At 34.0% G+C, this 24,757-nt stretch overlaps 2 protein-coding genes across 6 annotated transcripts in view; one reads left to right on the top strand and one right to left on the bottom strand.

The window, feature by feature from the left end:
* Window positions 1-15,494, bottom strand: part of LOC129001150 (NAD-dependent protein deacylase sirtuin-5, mitochondrial-like) — a 20,369-nt gene extending 4,875 nt beyond the window's left edge. The window contains exons 1-5 of one of the 3 annotated variants that reach the window (XM_054428357.1): window positions 15,398-15,494; window positions 9,547-9,813; window positions 7,267-7,487; window positions 4,659-4,801; window positions 56-206 (exon numbers count right to left, since the gene is read on the bottom strand). In XM_054428357.1, the coding sequence (XP_054284332.1) occupies window positions 56-206; window positions 4,659-4,801; window positions 7,267-7,487; window positions 9,547-9,807 (776 nt within the window). In that variant the 5' untranslated portion in view covers window positions 9,808-9,813; window positions 15,398-15,494. Of the gene's footprint in view, window positions 1-55; window positions 207-4,658; window positions 4,802-7,266; window positions 7,488-9,546; window positions 9,814-15,174; window positions 15,292-15,330 lie in introns of those variants that run through there. The other 2 variants (XM_054428356.1, XM_054428355.1) reach the window with 2 other exon arrangements.
* LOC129001149 (UNC93-like protein MFSD11) lies at window positions 11,086-24,757 on the top strand. Of its 3 annotated transcripts, none has more exons than XM_054428353.1 (9): window positions 11,086-11,103; window positions 14,926-15,138; window positions 17,539-17,708; window positions 19,583-19,759; window positions 20,855-21,120; window positions 21,755-21,880; window positions 22,483-22,657; window positions 22,742-22,877; window positions 24,516-24,757. In XM_054428353.1, exons 2-9 carry the CDS (start codon window positions 15,037-15,039, stop codon window positions 24,711-24,713), a joined length of 1,350 nt encoding a protein of 449 aa, XP_054284328.1. In that variant the 5' UTR covers window positions 11,086-11,103; window positions 14,926-15,036; the 3' UTR covers window positions 24,714-24,757. The 3 variants fall into 3 exon arrangements, with proteins under 3 accessions (XP_054284328.1, XP_054284329.1, XP_054284327.1); XM_054428354.1 differs by lacking the exon at window positions 11,086-11,103 and adding an exon at window positions 11,523-11,539; XM_054428352.1 differs by lacking the exon at window positions 11,086-11,103 and adding an exon at window positions 11,665-11,768.

Raw genomic sequence — 24,757 nt, 5'->3', positions numbered from 1 at the left:
CCACATTAGAAGTTAGAACCATGCTCATTTACAGTAAATTTTTTCTGCGACTTACTGAAATTCATCAGTGACAGGAGTTTTCTCCATGTTGAACTCTGCGACAGGAACGCCACGAGCAGCCAACTGTGGAGCCCACCATGCAGCGGGGGTGACGACTGATGAAGTGCCTACCACCAGACACAAGTCACAGTCTTCCATAGCAGACTCTGCAACACAACAGACATTATATATCACACACAATATATCACATTATATCATTCATGTAAACATTCTGTGATACACCCCCAACAGCCAACTGTGGAGCCCACCATGCAGCAAGGAAGGCGGATCAGGGTTGGAAGGGGAGTGGGATATGTGCTGTTAAGGTGTTGGGACACAGAATGTGTCTGGAAGAGTAGTGAAAGCGGTCAAAGTCCGAGAAGGAAGATTTTTCATGAAAAATGGCCTGGAAAATAAGACCCAGACTTAAGTCAAGGGTGGCGCGGGGACGAGGGGCTCCGGCCCCAGCAAGAAGTGAAGAGGCAACCTATGTTACTTAAAGATCCACAATGGGAGCACAGCATGCAGAAAGCAATGCAAACCATTTACTTCATGACTGCTTGTTTATGAGGTGTAGTAAGGGACTAAAACTGAACTAAAACTTATTTTGACTATCTATATAAATAAAATTAGTAAAAATTAGAGTTTTGTCTGTACATTGCTCAGAATTATACATTTTTAGGTTATTTTTACGTTTTATACATTAAAGAAGCAGAAACGAGTCTCATCCCTATTTCTGTCTGTCTGTCTGTCTGTCTGTAACACTGGTCCCAATTGATTCGGATAATCGGAGTTCTACTGTACTTCATTTCATATAGTAAGCCGTCATTTCGACAGCATTTCGGGCCATCTTCGGTCCAAGCAAATATAAATTGTTATGATAAAATTTGATGACATTAACAAAGATTACAAATACTAATTTAATATGTACTTTGTTATGCTTAAAGCGTAGCAAATTCCCTAATTACGTTCTGTATTTTTGTGTGTATGTCTGTTGGTAACGCATTAATGTCCTTATTTCTCAGTGTTTCACGTAAAGGACAAGAGCACCTTTACAATAAAAATTTCAACCCGAATAAAGTGTTAAATGTGAGGTTGAGGTAGTACCTTAAATACTTTTAACCATTGTGGAAAGTAACTTTCAATTATAGGCCTACCTTAGATGCTATGCCTCATAGATATATAAATCATTTTTTAGTTTAATCATTGGATTTAACATATGGACCAACACGATCCGGGTCACATTTAATTGTGAAGCATTTGTTTTGGCTTGAAACTTCTTGTTCTTGCCATTTACAGAACTTTTGACAGCAATCCAGACAACTTTACTGTAGAGCTTTTACGATATGTGACCGCCATTAATAAAAACAAAATGTGTATTCTTGTAGGAGACATAAATCTTGACTTACTTAAGAGGGACAATTCGATTGATTTGTACTTAAACTGTTTGATAGGAAATGGCTTCACACAATGTATTGACAAACCGACAAGAGTGACAAATGTTTCAGCAAGCTGTTTGGATCACATTTTTATAAAATACAACAACATTAGTGAAGTACAATCAGCTGTGATCCAGACAGCCGTGACAGACCACTACAGCACTGGACTCACTATCAGTATCACCCCCCGCACTCCCCCTCCCTCGGCACAGGGCACTGAGGCCAACACTATCACACATACTTACCTGGACCAACAGCTACTTACACACCTCCTGACTAACTCAAACTGGGATCCTATTCTAACTTGTGATAAAGACGTAGACTTCTGCTCCAGTCACTTTATCACAATCTCTGCCAACTGTGTGGAGTCCGCAAAAAAGGTTTCAAAAAATAAGTCAAATAGATTAAAAAAACTCAAACCTTGGATTACAGTAGATTTGATTAGGCAAATTAGATTTAGAGATAGACTAAATAAAAGAGTAAAAAAACAACCATTTAACAACGATCTTCTGAATTACTACCGTGAATTTAAACAAACCCTTAGTAACAACCTGAAGCACAGAAAACGTATTTTTTATAGATCACAAATAAATGAATGTTCAAACGACCCGAAAAAGTTTTGGAAAATTATTAACGAGTTAGCAGGTAGAGTAAACAAAAAAGATGCATTCCCTATTGAGAAATTTTTATTCCTGGTGCCCCATGTGTTACTACTTCATTGTGTAAGGACGTGGCTGGAGATTTTAATAGATTTTTTGCCAATGTAGGTAAGGACCTAGCTGATGTGATTGATCAAAGTGGGGTCCCAGTTTTGGATGACAACGACTTTCGAGTCAACTCCAACTTACAGCTACAACCAATTACGAGACTTGACTTACACCATTACGTTTATAGTTTAAGGGGAGGGTCTGCGCCGGGCTGGGATGGTATATCGGCTGACGTCCTTCAAATGAACTTCAATATTCTGTGTGACCCATTGCTACACATTGTTAATCACAGCATTACATCAGGAGTCTTCCCAGACTGCTTAAAATTAGCCAAAGTTTTTCCCCTTTATAAATCTAATGAATTTTCAAACAAAAACAATTTTAGACCAATATCCTTGCTTAGTGTCTTTACTAAAGTCATTGAGAAAATAGTTAAAGATCAGGTAGTTTCTTATCTCCAAATGAACGGCATCCTCAGTGAGCGACAGTACGGGTTTCGTAAGGACAAAAACATATCAGATGCTTTATTTGACATTAACAAAGAATTGAACAGCGCGATCTCTGATAAAAATCACCCAATGTTAATTTTTCTTGATCTTAAAAAAGCATTTGATTCGGTGGATCGATCAAAATTACTGAATAAAATGGAAATATTAGGAATTCGCGGCATAGCACTTAATTGGTTCAAAAGCTTTCTCTCTAATAGATCCCAGTTTGTTTCAATTTGTGGTGTATCTAGTGATAGAATGCCTGTAGACTACGGAGTGGTCCAAGGCAGCACCCTTGGGCCTATTTTGTTCTTATTATACATTAATAACATCTCTAAGTTAAATATTTTCGGAAAAGTGTTCTTATTTGCAGACGATAGTCTTATTTTCCTGCAGGGAAAAACTTGGCCCGAGGTTCGAGATAAGGCTTTGCATGATCTCATGATTGTAAAGAAATGGTTAAATCAAAACTTACTTTCATTAAATGTCAATAAAACAAAATACATGCCAATTTCTATTAATAAGATTACAGATTACAATCTAAATGACCTTATTATTCACGAGTGTGGTGATCAATATAACATTGCATGTGATTGTGCGTGCATAGAAAAAGTAAATTCGTACAAATACTTGGGTATATTTTTTGACGAGCGTTTAAAATGGGACGTTCACATTATTTATTTTAAAATCAAAATAAGGAGATTCATTTTTGCTTTTAGACAAATGAGGGACGTTCTAACATTCAAAGAAATAAGAATGACATACCACGCCTATGTTCAATCATTGTTGTCTTTTGGTATCATAGCATGGGGTGGCTGCTATAAAAGTATTATAGAACCTTTAAATGTTGCCCAAAAAACCATAATAAAAATAGGATTTGGAAAATGCAGACGATACCCGTCAGTCGCTTTATTTGAGGAAACGTCCCTTTTTTCTATTCGCCAACTTTACATTAAAAATATATTAATTCATATTTTCAAAAATTACAATAACATTTTCCATGAAATTGCACATTCACACAACACAAGGTATTCTTAAAGAGTTGGTATCACTACATTACAAAAACATTATTCCTTTTCTTCAACTAACTCCTTTTACATTTCTCATATTCTGTTTCGTAACATCGGCTCTTATTTCAATAACTTAGGCATCTTTGATTCACCTTCTCTCAACTTGTTTAAAATCAGGGTTAAAGAATTCCTTCTAAATCTAGGAACGGACGAGGCCGAAGTTATCATTTCAGCTGATTACCGGCGTGTTTGACCTGACCCTTGTGCTGTGCTGTCCCTCCCCCACCAACCCCCCAGCCGACAGCCGTGCGCACAGCTCCTGGCCGTCACAACTGCATGGACACAACACAGCTGAATTTGCTCCCACTGTAATTATCTATCACCCATTTCATGTCAATTACATATCATTCATCCTCAAAAAAAATTCAAAAAATCTTTTTTTTCCGATTTTTATTCAATCTCCGTTTGAATCTTCAATCAAACAAGTTTAGGTCATTAAAGATTATATGCAACCCAGCAGACGCACAGGCATAGTTCGCCTATGTCTGCTGATTCCACAAGACCATTCAATTATAACTAGCTACAAAATTATAAGTTTATTATGTTCGTTTTGCTAGTTTTAGTATAATTCAACATTAAGTTCACAACTTTGTTATTTCTTGTTTTGTTTTTGATTGTTTCATGTTGTAAACTTAATATTATAGTAAAAAGGTAATATTGTACTTTGTAGCAAATTTGACGGAATAAATCATTCATTCATTCATTCATTCATTCACTGTCAGATACTGTATTTGCGAATGTTTATATATAATAGTTTCGCCAGCATATCTGAAAATATGCGAACCAACTGCTGTTCTTAAGAGAAGAAGGTTTCAACTGACAACGATAAGATCCCCGTGCGTAGAACGGGCACACAACTAGTACAAAATCAAATTAAGAAGACAAATATAAATTTAAAACATTGGTACAGCTTACCTGCAGCATCTAGTGCGTCCTGGTGGAGATTTTCGCCAAACCAGACAATGTGAGGTCGCAGTAGACCATTGCAGCTGGACTGTTTACAGCGAGGAAGCTGGTCTACGGGGATCTCTGGGAGATCCTTGTCCAAGTCTGGGGCACTGTGGACCAATGTTTATATTTATATATTGTTACAGAGAGAAAAAAGAGAGAGAAAAATTTGTTATTTACAACAAATTATTTTGCAGCATTACATAAAGGAAATAAAAAATATCACATGGGTCACAATGACCTGTGCGTGATAGAGAAAATGCAACAAAGATATTGTTGCAGAAAGGAGGTGAACTTGAGCTACAAGGTAATTAAATGTTTTAAAAGAACTGAACTGACACAGGTAAAATGGACTATGAATATAACACATTGGAAAAAGATTTGCCTACATAGATTTGAACAATTTTAAAAAATTATTCCAATTTGTTATGACTTTTTTTCAACAAATTAATCTCCAACAAGCTGCAAAAGCCTCACAAGGCTTGTCTGCAGCTAACTGATGATAACAAATCATATTTCTTATGAAGTTTGAAAATACATCAGGCAGCAGCATTAAACTTCAATCTTGTTTTAGCAAGCTACATGAATTGTAACCACAGGTATGAATATAAAGTACTAGCAGAGGACCCGTCCTTCGTCCGGGGTTGATGTAGGCTATATGGTGCTTTATGAAATCTGACATGAAAAAAAGAGTAAAATAAGATTAAATTTCAATAAATGTACCTATCAAAAACTTTTAACTTACTAATTACATAATAAACATTTTCAAACAATAAAAGAAATAAAAAACTCAAAGCTTTTACTAAATGATAAAATCAAACATAGACAAACAATAATTTACAACATCTGGTTAATATTACAGTTTGAATTAAATGAAACATGTGATCTTGTTTCTAAAAAGCATTGCTCACTAAGCATTGATTATAAAAATATCTCATTATATACTATGTGAACAAAGAAAAACATCAACACTCTTACTACTAAAACAAACAGAAATATACTTAGCCCTACTATTTATAGCTCCTACTATTCATGCACCAAAGGCAAGTGCATATACAAATTAGGTTTTTATTGTTGTTTTTAAATTGAAATATTTGTATATCAGCTTAGAATAAGGAAATTTAACGTCATTCAAACAATGTTTATGTCGAGGGTAGGTTAAGTTAAGAGGAACTTGGTTGAAAATATACATGTACCGGTAATGACCATGAAACGCTTGTAAAAAGTTGTTCATTATTAGAATAGAATGTGAAATCTACAGAAAGTGTCAAAAGTTATAATATAGATAGATAGTAGCTACCTCTGGATTAGAATACACCATAACTTACCAATCTATGGGTAGTAATATGAAATTATGATTTAAAAATTTGTGAAAAAGGAAATGGTGTGAACAATATTTCTCTCAAAATGGTGAAAATATACAACTAATTATCTCCTTGAGAAAAAGTTTAAATTTTTAAGGTGTGTGCCCTACTCTAAACACATGTTAATTGTAGAAAAATGTTAAAATGATTGAAGTAAATATAAACTTTATAATTTCACTATTTTGTACACCAAAATCTTTCAATACCTACATTATTCACATTAGCGAGATTTTAAATAATTAATTAGGGTTAGATACAGCAACAGATGTACAATCTGACTTAATTCATAAAATCAATAATCAATGAACCATCAAATATAAGAATAACTATTTATAAGTCAGCTGTGGAATTGTGAATTAATGTGGTTTGACAGTTCAGCTTGTTTACATTTGGGTGGCATAGCAAATTGAAAACATTGTATTTGTTCTCATGGCAGCCATGGAGACCAATCAATACTTACTTTTAAAATCCTCACCTCAGAACCTTAAAACAAACCTAAAACAAATTATTGTAAGAATGAATTTATAAATGTGTCAGGTTAGATATCCCTGTGCATCCTTTGATTGAAAACTTACTCTCGGTTATTGTTATTAACTTTCAATAAATAATTAATTTAATTCCATCCAGCGTTGCTAGAAAGGCCATAAATGTAATTGGTTGTGAATGAATACCGATCACCGTTAAAAAACTAATTAATGATTGGTTTCTAAATACTTAGACATGAACCGATATATCCACTCATAACTCAAACTCGAAAGTTTTGACGAAAACAATACTTTCTACATATTTGGTACAAGGAGAGGAAGTAAAAGAAATATGCAATGTTTACATCAGCTGGTATATTTAAAAAGCTTATAGAAACACTGTAGCATTACTTCCATTAGAAAATAACTGGATCTTTGGCGGCCTATGGGGCAGAGCATGGGTAATTTTTTACAATTCTGATATTTTCCCCGTCGTCCTTGGACCTTAAGCTTTAAAATGAATCCTCAACAGCTATGCTACCTTTTTCTAGCTTGAGATATTTCGTGGGGACCGAATCGCTTACGGATTAAATATATAAATTTCAATTATACTTTTAACAATGCATAATATTTAAAACTTGAAACTTATAGGGTATCAAAAACATCTGCTCTTAGGGTATTTATTATTCACTCTCAAAAGCTTTGTTCAATTCAATTGTTCAAATTAAAGGATGAAAGAAGACTCACCCTCTGCCCCTCAAAGCCTCACAGATGGGACTATCACGATTGTCCTTTACATTCGCACACACAGTGCATCTAGTCTTGAACAGAGAGCCGTGAATCTCTACCACATTGCTGGAGCCCGCAGCCTTGTGCAGCCCATCCACATTCTGCGTCAGGATCGTCAATTTGCGTTTGCTACCTTCCTGCGCAAGCTGCTTCTCCAACTCAGCTATTGACAAATGGGCCTGAATCCATTACGTTTATTGTTGCAGATACTCAGACTAATTGTAGGTTATATGTTTTATAGATGATGAACAAGATTAAATTTGATGAAAGAGAGAACAAAAATTAAACAATAAATTAAAGATTTACATATTATTATCATTGTTTTTAACAAAGCAAATGCACTTCTTATCGTGTGTACATAACACACACACAACACTGACAACACTGGAAAATCAGATGCCTGTTTCACGTGAATGGGTTGGGGTGATGTTTGAGTGTGCTAATTTTAACCAAATGATATTTTTTTTTTATTAAGGATATATTTTAGTGTCTTACTCATATTGGTTACGAACGCCATAGTTTATATTATTGATATTTTTGGTTGAATACAGGGTGTTTACAAAAGAATGCCAGGATTTTAAATGGCAATCGTTTGGGTACCATTCAAGGTAACTTAACTAAACGTTTTATAACTTGGGTCAAATTGAAGTTAAAATAACTAAGTTTTGTTTCCCGTGTAGCAAGGGAGGAAACATTGACCATGGCATGCGCAAAACAGTTTCGGGGTGAAAGGCCTCTATTGCGACTCACACGCCTGACGCCAGTTGCCAGTATGATGCAACAGAAGGCACAAAGTGTAATCTGTGGTTTGCAGAGTTTTTTTAATTGATTGCTAAATTGAACCAAATTTAAATCTAGTTAAGGCCTCTTTTATGCACGACATTTTCGGTCGGGCGAAATCGATGTCCCTTTTATACGGTTTTCTTTGCTGCCACTTTGTTCATTTTGCCATCCTCAGAGAACCCAAGATGGATCATTGTTTATTGGTTTATACCTATTTGTGCGTATAGAAAAATAGACGACGGCGAAGGAGGTGGGCTGTACGTACAGTGTACACCCGGTGAATGAAAGTCTTAGGGTTGGCAGCGACAGCGTTGGCAGTACTGCAGGGTTGCCAATGGGATGGTGTGATTGCCTTTTGTACAACAATTCCCATATCAATCCCGGGGTATAACTTTGATACAAAAATTCCCATGTCAGTCCCGGGAATACAAAAGTCATGTTATTCCTACGAAACTGTAAGGTTGTACTATCCCGTGGATTTTAACAAAAATGTATTTCTCGCCCAGTAAATTTTCCGAATTACACCTTTTTATTCATACTATTTAATCCATTACAATGAATAATGATAATCTATTTACAATGATTAGGCGATTTCGATACTGTGGATGAAGTTAAAACACTCACCGACGAAATGCCCAATAGATTTTGCCCGACGGAAAACGTTGTGCATAAAAGAGGCCTGATAATAAAGAATTTTGATGCTGGTTAAATGAGTTTCATCACACCGTAGTGTTTTGAAAGGATTTCCACCTGGCCGGCTAAAAACAAGTAATGACATAGTCAAAGAAATCCTACAATTCTGCATGAGAAGCGCGAACAAATTTATTGACCGGTGAAGTCTTCAGTTGAACATACGTAAATTGACACTTCATGATGTTATATGTAAAAGATTGAGTCTTTGTGCTTCATAATTCAGTCTAGACATCAGATAAACCCGCTAATCGCTCCAAGCGTACAGACTTTGCCAGTTTAAAGATCATATGAGATTGATAAAAATCTGAATTTTATGAAATTATTCCGATTTTTTTCAAATTGTTAGATAAAACGTTGTTCTTTTCCCTCCAATTTGACGTTCAAATCATTTAATTATCTTTAATTGTCCTCGAGCAATAGCCGTTTAAAATCCCGGCAATCTTTTGTAAACACCCTGTAGTTTTAAAATTGGTTACATAATAAGAAACAAATTATTGTAAACAGCAAAACCCCTTCTAAGAATTTTGAATGGAGCTAACCTTAAATTTGTCTTTATTGGTTCCATAAAGGATTAATGTATAAGGAGTGTGTTTAATCTCCTTTAAGTTTAGCATAGGCCTACATGACAGAAATCAGTATGTAACCAGAAGCCACACAATATGACAGAGACTCAATTTAACCAAATTCATGTTTATTCTCAACTGCTAAACACCCCTGAGAACTGGTTGTCTACTTCTATCTATAGTCAAGGAAATTATTTACCTGGTTAGGTTTTTTTGTAAGCACAAGCTCTCTCCTATAGTGGTAAAACTCCCAGACCAGAGAAGGAGATTTTCTGAAGGCTTCAGGTGTTGCAAGCCTGGTCGACTCATACTTGCGCCAGAAACCTCCCGCTCCTCTGAAAGTTGGTATCCCTGATTCAGCCGAAATCCCTGCGCCTGATATCACAACAATTTGGCTGGCCTTGGCCAGTGCCTGCTTGAACTTTGACATATCTCCGCTCGCAGTTGACTTTGATGCCATCACACACTGGAAAATTTTATTCCAGATCAGATTATATTTATAGGACATTGACACACCATGTATGACGGTGAAGATGAGTGAAGAATGAGTGTTGAGGGAATCATATGATAGCTTTGTTAAAGACTAAGATCAGCTGTTTCTCTAGCTAAGAGTTTTACAATTCCAATGATCAAGGACAGCTGTGTTCAGTTTTGAACATCTTCAAAAAACTACTGATCTTTCTAAGGATTGAACCGGCAGCCTCCTGATGATTATGCAAGCACCATATCTACTTACCTATCCAGCTATAGTAAAATGCACAATATAAGAGAGGGCCTATCCTTTTGTAATAATCGAGCAAATGCAGGATTTATCATATTTTCTCAAATCAAATTGTCTTAATTTCATAGTGTAGGCTACATCAGTACATGGAATGGGGTCAAAAGCTATATCTAAAACTTAACCTAAAGAAAACAACTCTATGACAAATAAAACACTAATTTGGCATGTATTCTTCTAAAGTGTATAATAGAGGTACAGTAGCGACAACAAGTGGTACTTCAACGGTTTTTTTAATTTGATCAAATTCCTTTCTTTTCTTATGTGATCAGAACATTTTTATTGTGAATTTACCTCCAGTATAGGTAGTTTTTTTTCTAACTGCATGTCTAAAATGCTAATCTATATATTACACTTCAAATTTTTCTTGTGTTTGATGGCTGGGAAACACCTATAGTAAAAGTATATACTTAACCATTTTCACATTTTTGAAGTACCAGAAGCAGAAATACCCCATCATAAAAAATATATATTTTTATAACCACCTCAAAGAGTTAGAGAGCAAGGCATTTAAATTATAAAACATACAAGCTAGTCTCCTGTAACATAGATCCATACTGGGTTAAAACAGTAAAATATGGATGGGAAGTTTACTTTAGTAGACTACTTAGAGTCAATGGCTATGTTATCTACTTTACTTGTAAGAAAAGTACTTTACTTGTTGTCTAATTTACAACTCAATGGTAAGATTAAAGCTCTTTAAAATTTCAATGGAATCAGAATTATTATTTTTCTATTTTAGCAGTAAAATATACCATTCCAAGACACTTTAAAACGAGAAAAACATATTAACCATCGAAACCACTATAGGACAGATTTTTTGCAGATTCTTATGATAATCAAAACCAAACCTGTACCGGTACCACTTGCCTTTCTTGTCTAATCGCTGCAATTATAATTATTTAGATAAAACAAACTGGGATTAGAGTGCTCGGTAGTGCTTACATCTACGGGGTCATTAGCAACACTGTCTCCCAGGTAAGATGTTTTAGAATCTCAAGATTTTACAATTACTGTAATTTGATAAGTTCTTAGAAAAACATAGTTTTTTATGAAATAATGAATAAAGAACGTGACTTTGAATCCATCCTGTCTTGATTATGCTAATTTCACTTTCACATTAAATATTTCCAATACCAGTAAGGTGAATTATGTATACCAAGTCAAAACTTTTATGTCCATCTAATGAGTCACATTTTTAATAGCAGAAAAATATGTATTCAACATTAGCGTGTGACCAAAGAAAAAAACATAAAATTATTTCAAATAGCCTATAAGTTAACAAGAAATATGAAAACAAGTCTACTAATTTATTTAAAGTCGATAATATTATTTTAGGCCTACATAGTCCAATAGTGGGATGATAGAATGGTATAATGAAAACAATGGATTTGGAATCAAGTGACTTTGCAGGGTAAGCACTGCTTAAAATCGCTTACAATGTCAGCTAAACAGTTTGCTTTGCTCAGTTCAGACTACAACATAAAGCTTGGACATTGTTAAATTAGTTTATTCACTGTAACTTATAAACATGATACTTTCAAAAGTAACCAGTTTAGTCCTATGTTAGTAAAAATTTTATTACAGAAGCCTTCAAATAACTTTTAAAATTGATAGTGATGTGATAATGTAATAGCTTAATGGTAAGTGAATGCTGATTAGTGGGAACTTGTGAAAGTTCTCTTTTAATTTATCTTTTGGATTTGGTTGTTTCAGTTTTTACTAACTATGCAATTCTGAGTAAAATCAGTTGCTTTAAGCGAATTTCTCTATAGGGAAGTAGCTATTACCTTAGGTGGCACGGTAATACCTAGGCCCAGGACCGATTTACTTTTTCATTTTGATGTCCCCAGAGGCCAAAAACACCATTCGTCAAATTTTTATATATGCATATATATGTCTGTGAATGCGAGAACTTGAGTAATTTTTGTCCGATTTTGAGGAAATTTTGTTTAATACTTTAATACTTTTTAATACTTTCTTATGAAATGGAGACCATACAATGTAGGTATTTTAAGCCAAGTATGAATGGAGATTTTAGGTTTAAGGTGTAAGGCGGGATAAACTTGAATGAATTCGCGAACCAACGTGATCGGACCGTGGGAACGGGGTTTTACAGGGGGTTTTATGGGGTAAAACTTGGTTTTTCTCATTTTTGAGCCTCAAAAACACAAAATTTTCCAAATTCTCTCATCTCTTTTTTAAGAGTTAAAAAAAACACAAATAATTTAGTATATCAAAGTGTTTTTATACGGTTATTGGTTACGGAGAAAATTCTAAAAATTGTAAATTTAAAATTCCATGATATTCTTATGGAGAATATTGTAAAATGTTTTAGTGCTTGTTCATGGTATATTTTGATCAAACTTGGCAAATTTATTTATTTATTTTATAGCTAATTTACTAAGCTATTAAAATTTTACTAAAACACACACTTTATTAGTTTTCTTGTAGCAGCAAACCTAGGTAATCGTTAAACCTAATGTTATTTAAATCTATTTCATTTAAAATCAATTCAGACAAATGGAAAATCGCTTAGTCGGCAGGTTTGCTGCGGCGGGGATATTTATCATTATATCATTCAAATCCAAGTTTCCATTAAATTATTTAAAGTCTTTGTTGTTTCACTATTTAGTTATTTTTTGTGATAACTTAGGCCTAAAACTCAAAGTCAATTTTTTTTCTAATTGATAACAATAGAAAGAAAATAATCATTGAGAAAAAATATTATTATTTCACAAGATAAAGAAAAGCAGCAAAAAGAATTCTAAACCTAATATTAAAGATAACACGATTAAAACACACACACGTACACAGTTCTAAATACCAATTGAATGACAAATAGAACTGAATTGAACACTAACCTAATTAGATTTGCCAATTCACACTTTGAAATCACACAACTGATCTGTCTGTAAGTACAATAATCTATGCCTCATAACACTTAAATCAGCTTATCTGCAGTAATCTGGCAAAAAAACATGTCCAGATAGGTTAAGTGATAAATATGTATGAATATTGTTCAGTGAAGAACTGAAAAGAAAATATTTTTAGAGTTAAGAATGTTAATATAAATCTTTTAACGGTTCTTAACGTTTATTTATCATCTTATTCTTATCTTAGGGTGTTAAAATCTTTAGGCAAAAGATTTATATTTGAAGTTGTTCACAGAAAGTTTGTAAACATTCTTAATAACAACATACCAAACATCTAAAATTTAATCTCAGTGTAAACTACAACCAAAGAATATTTAATGGAGTAGTTTTATTAAGTTACGGGTACATACTTTTTAGTACCATGCCTGTAAATATTTCTGATATTTATCATTCATTTAATACAAAAGCACAAATGTAACATGTTGTGACTTCTCTAGCTCTTTCTCGAATTTTAATATTACAGTGGATTTTCTATAGTCCTCTCGACAATAATATGGCCCTCCTCGGGTCAATCGAGGGTCGTCTTAGAGTTATACTATGATAAAGCATTCTACATTGTAGAGGGTCCTTTAAGACAATCCATTTTGCTGACCCTAACTGCACTCAGGCGACACAGATTCGGGAGTCTGTTCTTTTTAAATATTTTTTTTTACTTTTAATGTCAGCTGCTTTTTGTAATTGAGAATATTTAATGCCTTGCGTTAATATGATTAGGACTGAACCATACTATCCTTCTTTGGACTGGAGTTTAAGATGCTAACCGCTGCCTAGTGTTGCAATTTTTACTTGATTTTCTCTTTCTTTTTAGATGCTATAATTATGCACCACAGTTTTTTAAACTTCTCATACCCGCATTCCTCTCTGCTAACATCATGCCTTAATCTCAATGTGATCAGAGAAATAGGAGAGGAGACTGTGAAATTTTATAGCCAGACCTTTTGAATAGCCGGAAAGCAAAAAATGCAACTACTTTTTTACTCAAATTAAAATATCGTTTTGATTTAAGTGGACACCTATTTATTTAATTACAAAACCTGCATTTTAATCCAACTCAAGTTTTCCGATTTTTGAATAAAATTGTTGCAACAGACATTTAGATTAGACCTTACCACAGCTGGTTTAGGACAGATAATCGAGATAAATTATAATTGAATTTTTGCAATGGCCGCCTTGTGAATCTATCTTAGAGCGACCTCTAATAACCACACATACCTGTAAATATATATACATTCAGGTAAACATCGTATTTTAGAAACGTATCTTCAGGTAAAGAACAGAATTGTAGCTTAACATCAACAGCAATATGACATAAAAAATTCGGGTACACTTCCATATCTGTTGGCACAAACAACCAAATGAATAATATTGATTAGGCCTATTCGATTGTTTAATTTGATATACCGGTAAAATAACTTACCGGTTAGGATAACCTAACCTAACTAACCAAACGATATATCGAATAACTTAATCGATATATCGATCGATTATTACTCATTCGGTTGTATATGTGCCAACAGATATGGAAGTGTACCCGTTAAAACTTATATATTGTATTTAGGAAACATTTGTGGATTGGACGGTATGGTTATAGTGACTAAACAAACTTTAAATTTTTTGTAAAAGGTTACGGTAGGCCTAACAGTATCATTTTAGCATAACTTAGGGCCTACTTAATCATTTTAATTGCCAGACTTGTTAGAAATATTCCCAGGTTTTATACTTTATCCTTTTGAAATGATTTTAACTTAAGGGAAAGTTTTAAGACGCCTAATTTAGGTTTGTATGCCTAATTGGCCACCATAGGACCTAAGTTAAGTTAATAGGACCTTTTAACATCATCTGAATAATTTATCTGTGTTTTTAGGTCATTGGTCATTATCCCCAAACCTGATGATCTTGTGGTTATTGGAACTAAACATTTCCAGTACATGGCCACATGAATAGGATTAGAAGATAATCTATTCAGTGAATCAAAATGATCCCTACGACATTTAATCCGAAATTATGGAATGTGATTTATTTGGGGTTCTGCTTTATGGTACTATTTACAGCAGATTACACAGTTACAAATATGCAGGTAAGTTTACAAACGTTTACCCTAAGTAACTTATACCTGGTTTAAGTAGGACGACGAAGACTAGGCCTCAGAAGCACTCACTAACCCATAAAAATGAAAACTAAAATGGACCGTGGGTTTAGAGCAAACAACACTTTAAATGAAATTTAAATTATTTAATCTGCAATTCAACTGTAGTGATAATGATCTTACCTAATTACCATCTTCTTAACTTGCAAATAAACTCTCAACTTGACATAACCTAACAACAACAACATACCAAAACAAAACGACCACCCCACCACTGACTGACATGACATGACAATTATATTTCAGTAGTCAGCTGGCATCTTTTTGTGATAATGAATGGCCATAGATAAACGAACCTTGTCTGTCACATTACAAAAGCTCACTGATGTAGTTGTAGTATAATAGTAAAGCAAGGGGAAGCAGAAAAAGCACCTCTAAAAAAAATGTAAATATAAGTTATAACATGGTTTGGTAAATTATTGAATAGTTTAAAATTTAAATGTATCAACTATGTGTACCTATCTATATATTAAAATTAGAACGACAACAACCTCTTACTTAGGTTAATAAATTTACAACTTGGACTTTTTTAAAGTTTAAATTTTTATTTAGTGATAATAAACAACAAAGTGTATTGTTATGGGATATACTAAAGTCATATTCTGTAATGTGACAACACTAATATTGCATTGAAATTGGTTGGATTTGTAATTTTGATATACTTATAGCTTATATTTTAGCCAATTTCCCATTTAGGGAATAAGCTATTACCGAAGGTCTTGTGTTAAAACATAGACCCAAGACCGATTTACTTTTTTGTTTTGATGTCCACAGAACCCAAAAATGCCTCCTTTCAAATGCATATTTAAATAAATATACATGGTACGAAAAATAGAATAATAGGGCTACTAGTACTATATTTAAAGGAAAATTCAACATAGATAAACTGAGTGTACCCAAGTAAAAATAAAAATTATTTATTAAGATATATATTATATATTAAATATATATTATATATTAAATATATATAATATATTACAAATATTATATAATATATATTAATATATAAATATATAATACTAAAATATCTGAATAAAAAAATGTTTACTTTGGGTACTCAGTTTATCTATGTTGAATTTTTATTTAAATATATACATATATATGTGTGTGTATGTTAATTAGCACAATTATTACTCTATTAAAAATCATCATCCAATTTTGATGACATTTATTTGGTATAAACGTGCAAACCTACATTTATTTATACATTCATTAAAAAAATTAAATATCCCAAGGTTTCTTTAAACCATATTGTGAAGCTTAAAAACAAATGATTTAGTATCTTGAAGTGTTTTAGTACAGTTATTGGCTACGGAGGTAGCCTAATTCAAAAATTTTTTATTTATATTTCACTAAAAACATGATTTATTACATACTAGCTGTAACCCGCGGGCTTTGCCCCGTTTAACTTCTTAATTTTCAAGATTATCTCGTTCGCATGGCTCAATCACGTCCTGGTTGAAGTTTGTTCGCTACGCTCACTCACCTTTAGGTTGGAGCTCGTTCGCTACGCTCACTCACCTTTAGGTTGGAGCTCGTTCGCTACGCTCACTCACCTTTAGGTTGGAGCTCGTTCGCTGCGCTCACTTGCCTTCAGGTTAGCTCGTTCGCTACGCTTACTCGCCTCCAGGTTGAAGTTCGTTCGCTACGCTCACTCACCTTTTGGTTGCAAATTAGCTGTTGTCATAAATGTAAAAGAAATAATAGTGCTGCACCCTGTTGGTAATCCTTGTAACTTTAATGCTATTGAACATCATAGAACAGAACCAACTTGTTTAATTGAAACAGCTGTTAATATTCAATAATTCCATTTCTCATAAGGTTAACATGGGAAACTCCAGAGCCACTGGGGCGGAGCCCGAAAGGATTTTTGAAATAAGAATATGCCTATATGTTAATCGGGAATGTGAGCTATCATCATGCCAAATTTCAGCCCAATCCGACCAGTATTTTTCGCGTTCACTTGTCACAAACATACATCCATACATCCATACATCCATACATCTAAACTTTCTCATTTATAATATTAGTAGGATTAGTAGGATAATATAACCCCGTAACATACAATACATATAATATATATTACCCTCCCGTAGCAGTAAACCAAGGTACTCATTCGTTAAACTCAATGTTATTTAAATAGAGAGATTGGTGAAAATCAAATATGACAAATGGAAACACACTTAGTCTGCAGGTTTGCTGTGGCAGGGGGTAAGGTAGCACACTGTACCACTCTGGCTAATTATCATTAGTCTCTGCTTCCTAGCAAACTCTTTTAACTAGAGGTTTCACAAAATTCATAAATCAAAACTAAAACTTTTAAACTTCCAGAAAACTTTAATAACAAGCATCCACGAGGAGAGGCCGGAGTTCTTGGTGGATGGTTACACGAGTCTTGGCATCACATACACAGTATTTGCTCTGAGTTTGTGGCTCGGTCCCTCTATGGTGAGCCTGACCGGCCCTCGATACGGCATGGCCCTAGCTGCTCTTGGTTACACGTAAGTAAATAAAGGTTCAGAAGGCTTTAAAACCTCTTTATTTTTGTTCTCCCGCTGATGTTCATGTATTTTAACCGTCACGAGCCTGTACATTTTTGAAATGATTAAGCCATTAGTTAACTTTAATAATACTACTGTATTGCTTTGCCAAATATTATGTATTGTATCCATGGCCCCCACAAGAGTGGGGCTGGTACAACTCTGGTCACAGGGCCCGGGCCCCCAAGGGTTAGTTACCCCAAAGGGTAGTTATGTTTAATTTTTGTTTGTTTATTGAAGAATATTTTAGCGGATCATAGATTTGAAATTCAAATAGCCTACATATAATTAAAAGCTAGGGAAAAATAATATTAATTCTAGATTCTAGGTTCAGCTATGAATTGGCAAAACTCACTTCACTTTTCAGACGTTGTTAATTATTTTACTGAAAAGAATGTTAAGAAATCAATGATTATATAGATAGACCATAGACCATCATACATCAAAGTAAGGTTTTTGTAATCTATGGTACGTAGTTGACCAAGATGACATCATAACAGCTTTATTTATTAATTTATTTCTACGGCAAACAGCCATTATGCAGCCATGCACCAAAGCAAGATGGTTACACAAGTATGATACAAGGATAGTAATGTTATATTTATATTTTTACTTATGTCAAAACAAACTATTCTATTTATTTATCTTCACAATGATGTGTTGCCCTTTTCCTTGAGTATCTTCAAAACTTATAATAATGTGATTAATGTGCTGCAGCTTGACATGATTTAACTACCCAGAACTGCCTGCTATGAACTCAAGTAAAAAATTCAAATTTAGTATCGGTAGGTAGCGCAAGGAATATTAAAAAAAGAAGAGAAAACAAAAATTATAAAAAATATCAAATCAGGAGCATGTCGAGACAGTGATAGAGAGCATTAAAAAAAATCTAGGTTTTTATATGTTGCTTAATGCAGCTTAAAGGTAGACTATCTAATATTTTTCAAAAAATTATGAGAAAGCTTTAGGCGGGAATATTGTTTTCATAAAAAACATTACCTATGTTGTTCCAGAGAGAGTTGTTTGAAGCTCCTGGTAAAAGGGCAGGTAATCTTTCAAATGAAGAAGTTCTTCCTTGGTTTGACATAGGTGATTGGTCTATGATTTCACTGTTACTATACGGAAAATTAATGCAAAAGGTCATATTAGCCCGTAGCGAGGCTACAAATTCAGCCGGTTTATAATAGTGATAAAATAAGACACAAAAACAGCAAAGCCGACAGGCAACAGCTAGTTAGTTTAGTAGCTTACGCAACGATTGCAAAAAGATGGTGTTAATGACATACGGTAAGTAGAAATTTAAGGTAGAGCCTTTGGCGAGTGCCTTAAAAACTTCTACGAGTGTCGTTAAGACTATTTACGTGAGCTGCGTACACTACTTTACCAACGACAGTTTTTTAATTACTAACAACAACTACTCATAACTTCTAGGAGAGGTTATTTTTTCGTTTATAACCTCTCATTGCCACTGACAGTGACAGAGATGCAACGAATCATTGTACCAAACACTAATTGCACCAATCAACAATTAAATTGGTCTAAAAAGCCCTGATTATTTGATGAAGCATTACAATTTTACTTCTTCTCTCTCAGTCCTTGAACCTCGTGTGTCCGTTACCCGTGTTGTTAAGTAAAACAACAATGCTGTTAAGTCTAAACAATACAGTAAAGTGAACCTTTTCAGTTCTAAACTTTGAAAAATGGTCTTAGGTAAAATATATTGACAATTTGTTTGAGTTGAACCTTGCTGTGCATAAAGGGATGAATTACAACCGAGGTCCAGTTTGTATTTTCAACTATATGTTACATGTTTGTTTACCAAAATATATTTTCAGGATATACATATTTGCATTTAACCTGGAGGCAGCTTGGGCAATCTACGCAGTGACTGTGATCGGAGGTGTGTCGGGCGGATTATTATGGACTGCGGAGGGAAATTATCTTGTGCTTAACTCGGACTCCTCCAACATCTCACGAAATGTTGGCATATTCTGGGTATTCCTCCAATCATCGTAAGTAAACATTTCAAATAGGTCTACTCTAAGAAAATATAATTTATAATGATTTAACAAAAGTTGGGCTGTATCATACCTTTGTCACTCTTGCAGCACAATATTTTTGGGAGCCTCAAATACAACTTACAAAGTTAACAAATAGGGGACGCTGCATTCATTTTTCATTGCATTTCATTCATTTTCTTGTATTTAGTCCGTTCATTACCATTACCATTTACATTTGAACAACTTAGTATGTAATACTACTGTAATTATGGGTAATAGGATTTTAAACTCATAATAAGAGTTTCTGAGGGTAGGGTATAGTGCTCGCTTTCAATTCCGAAGTTTGCTGGTTCAATTTCAAGCGAGATTGTTACGAGAAACATTGAGCAGAACACATTCAAACATTGAAATTAATGATGCTGTGCTTTCTAACAAAAGATTGATGTTAGATAGTAACAAGACCTCAGGGTTTGGACTGTTCCCTTACAAAAAACATAAAATAAATGCCACTTGTGTCAATAGACACAAGAAAAAAAAGATAGTGCAAAACAAAGTACCTAAAAAGGGATGGTTTGTAAAACACATTTTTAAAGAGCAGTGAGGTTCACTATATTATTGAATTTTTTATACAATAACGGTACATATAAAATGTTTTTGAATATCTACATGTACCTACTAGACTTACTAGTAACCACTAGACTTAAAGAGACTGTATTTTCTTGCACAATGAACCTAAAATTTGTTTCTTGATGTTTTTATCTTTTCGTTTATATACCACTAGACTTAAAGAGACTGTATTTTCTTGCACAATGAACCTAAAATTTGTTTCTTGATGTTTTTATCTTTTCGTTTATATACCGACACCGTAAAAATAATTTGTCAGCGTTTTATGGCAGATTAGTTGTCTTGATGTCAAACCTTTTGTTAGTAAATCAGTAATCAATCAAAAGCTCGCTGACAGTGAATCAAATGATCAAATTTGTATAACACTTTAAAAACTTCTATCACTTCCTAAATTCATCTAGTGATCTTAGACTTGGTATAAAGGTCAAATAAAGATTCAACCACTGTAATATCTTGTTAGCTTAAGTATATGTGATATTCCAGATCCCTCTGCGGAAACATTTTTACATTCATCAAGTTTGAAGGGAAAAGCAGAATTGATGGTGACACTCGGAGACAAGTTATTTGGGTGTTGGGAGGTGTTGCTGCTGCATCTATTTTGGCATTCCTCTTAATGCGAGATATCAAAACAAAACCAAACAAAGGAGAAGTACAGGAACGGAAAGGGTTTCTTAACGAATTGAAGAAAACGTGGAATCTATTCATAACAAAAGAGATTCTCATACTCAATATCACATTCTGCTTCACTGGTGAGTTTGCTTTTCGCATTACTGTTTGATGTTTATGTTGGTTGGTTGAGTTGTTTTTATGGAAGTCAAATTTTGATGTGCCACATTTCCTCCAATTTGCTCTGGATATTTTAAAATACTGAGACTAAGACTTGAGAGATAGCGGAGCAGTTATGCAACTATGTGTGAATAGATTATAGGCCACTAAATGGACGATATGAAGTAAGCAAAAACCAAAGAAGTGCAGGCGTTTTAGGAGTCTCAATGCATCCACTCCAATAATGTTTCAAAAATATAGTTTTGAGTTCCTTAAGCATTAAAATGTAATGTTTGACCACTAGAGTGTCCATGAAAGGTAAACTTAATAATTAACTATTCGATAAACAGTAAAATATTTTTACCTAACCCGCCATGTTAAACTTCCCTATCCCAAGCGTGATTCAATTCAATTCAATTCAATTCGTTTATTCACGGCAGAAGCCATTGTACAATAATGCTAGGTAAATTATGCTTAAATTAATTGTAAATTAATTGCTTAGGTAAATTATGCAACTCGCTTCCGCTCGTTGCACAACATTCACCTGCGTGATGTAAAAACGCTCTTACTACACTTGTAAGGTAAATAGCTATTACCAAATTAATTTTCCACCCACAGGTATGCAGCATGCTTTCACATATGGAGTAATAAGTCCAAGCGTTGGGTTCACAACAGCTTTTGGAAACCAATCCAAACAGCTAGTAGCACTCTCTGGAATATGTATAGCCATTGGGGAGGTATCTGGTAAGTAATACTATAACTTGTAAGGTTAACTACTCATTTTAATTGATGATTAAATTTGAGGATCATTTAACTCAACTATACTACTATTTCTATAACTTATATTATTTAATTTCTTTTGATCGATAGTGTACATATGATGGAATTTACTGCCACCATTGGTATCACAGACTTTATTAGATTTAGAGAACATTTTAAAAGGGCGAACTCCTAACTTTTTATGAAAGAAAATTAAGTATTTCCTGATAAAGGATTGATAACTTTAAATTTCCTATGAAACCCTATATTTTATGTTTTTTTTATTTAAATGCAATTTCAAGACTTTTTTACACTTAAAATTTTTTGTCATACATACTCGTTTAGAAGCACAGCATGTTAAACATTGGCAAATGTGGCTCGTAATTTTTTGGGTTCTTAATAAACATACAATTTTAGCCGCCTTTTCAATACAATGTTTCTACATATTTTCAATAAAAACTAAGTGAAGTCTCACTTTTCAAGTTTTCTCTAAATTCTACTACTAATGGTAGCAATAATAGTTAGGTTATATTCGCCCTATACTGTATTTGGAAAAAAAATAATTTGATATCATCTGCTATGTGCAGGTGGTGTGTGTCAAGTGCTGCTCAACCGAGTGTTTGTCCGCTGCAAGCTCGGAAGAAGTGCAGTAATCGTGTTCGGCTTCCTCGTCCAACTACTCTCATTCTCTCTTATCTTCATCAACTTGCCGAACAGCGCAAGTTATGGAGAGAGTTATGAGGAAGCGATCATCCATCCAAGGTAAGTTGAATGAAACTTTCAAAAGCCTCTCAAATTATAAACATTACTCACTGTGATTTCTAATTAACATGTGGCATTTAACAGTGCCGCTGTTGCAATGCTGTGCAGCTTCATGCTAGGGCTGAGTGACAGTTGTCTCAACACTCAAAACTTCTCTATTCTGGCTGTGCTTTTCCCACTGGATAGTGCACAGTCTTGTGCGCTCTATAAGTTTATCAAGGTAAGCATGAAAGCAAGTTTGCTACAGTAGGACTAATCAGTAGAGCAAGTTAGACAAAATTTATAATACAAAAATCATACGTTTTTTAAACTAGTTACATTAAAGTTGGTACAGTCAGCTCTAAAAATTCCAGCTTTAAACAATTTTACTATGTTTGTTGTTTAATTAGCGAATTTCCCTAAAGGGAAGTAGCTATTACCGTAGGTCTCATGGTAAGACCTAGGCCCGGGACCGATTTACTTTTTTATTTTGATGTCCCCAGAGGCTAAAAACACCATTCGTTCAAATTTTTATATATCTATATATATATATATGTGTGTGTCCATCCGCACGATAACTTGAGTAATTTTTGTCCGATTTTGATAAAATTTGGTTTGAAGGTGTAAGGCGGGATAAACTCGAACGAGTTCGCCAACCAGCATGATCGGACTATGGGAACGGGGGTTTACGGGGGGTTTTATGGGGTAAAAATAGGTTTTTCCCATTTTTGACCCAAAAAAAATAAAATTTTGCAAAATCTTTTCAAACCATTTTGTAGAACTTAAAAAAACAAATAATTTAGTATATTGAAGTGTTACTATGCGCCTAATGGTTACGGAGAAAATTCCAAAAAAATGTAAATTTTAAATTCCCATGTTATTCTTATGGAGAATGAGTAAACTGTTGTAGTTTGCTTGTTTATGAACATATTTTGATCAAATTTGGAAAATGTTTTTATTTCTTACTAACTATTAACATTTTACAAAAAAAGTTTTACCCTCCCTGATGCAGCAAACCTAAGTACCTGTTAAAATAATTCTATTTAAATAGGAAATAAATGTTAAATTTTTAAGTAGACATTTTAGTGTAAATCCAATCAGACATATGGAAATTCGCTTAGTCTGCAGGTTTGCTGCGGCGGGGGTATTTTATTATTAACGTTAAACATTTTATTATTTCAGTGGACATTGAAATAATACACTGAGTAAACATTAGTTTTATTGTAGACTCTCTTGAAAAAAAAAAACTAGAAAAGGTAAACAATACAGAGACAGAATAATCATCCTGTCGATTAGAAGATTTAGCCTTCATTACATAATTAGTTGTATGAGAAGTATTTCCCTGTCAATATAATTTCACAAACTATTGACAATTAACGTATACTTTTGATGTAATCTTCCTCTTCTCGTAACACAATGTCCTCGCTGCCACACAAATTGAAAGAAAATCTTAGCTTTACTTTTACCAAGGGTTTTCTCGATTTGGTGCCTCTCAAATTCAGATTTGTTTCTAGTTTCTCTATCCAAGTAGCGTTACCATTGGTCGGCTTCCTAATGATTGATCCATGTAGGTTTACCTTATGGTTGCCAGTTTCTTGAAGTACCTATGTTGATGAGAACCTGGCAGGCATAAGGCAAACCTACATATTTAATCAATTGTTGTTGTGATCTAGTTCTCACTACTGGATCACAATGTTTCATTATACATAAGTTTGTTAAGCCAATTTTCCACGGATGAAATTCCTTTTATGAAAGGTACCCACGAAAAAAGTCTTACATTACACGATGCTTATAAGATCTAACTAAAAACACTAAGGTAGTGAAGTAAGCTAAGAGTACACCTACGCATTCAAAAACCTAAAAAATTGTTATATTACAGAGTTTCCTAGTGGGAATCGGTTTCTTCGTATCAAGCCACATTGGTCTCCACACGCAGCTGATGATCCTAGCCCCTGCAGGAGCTGTCAGTACGCTTGCATTCATGTACGTTGACAGATACGCTACCAAGGCCAAGTGGGCCAATGAAGACTGGGACTCAGCAGACGAAGATCATACGGGGAACATGACTAAATTGTAGACCATAAGCTGTTATGTTAGCTGGATGTTCTTACTACAATGCTC

This window comes from Macrosteles quadrilineatus, unplaced genomic scaffold (assembly GCF_028750875.1).
Source record: "Macrosteles quadrilineatus isolate MER2022 unplaced genomic scaffold, UCM_ALF_1.0 Scaffold_8__2_contigs__length_117827958, whole genome shotgun sequence".
NCBI classification, from domain to species: Eukaryota; Metazoa; Arthropoda; class Insecta; order Hemiptera; family Cicadellidae; genus Macrosteles; species Macrosteles quadrilineatus.
This window is presented reverse-complemented; position numbering and strand designations above follow the sequence as displayed.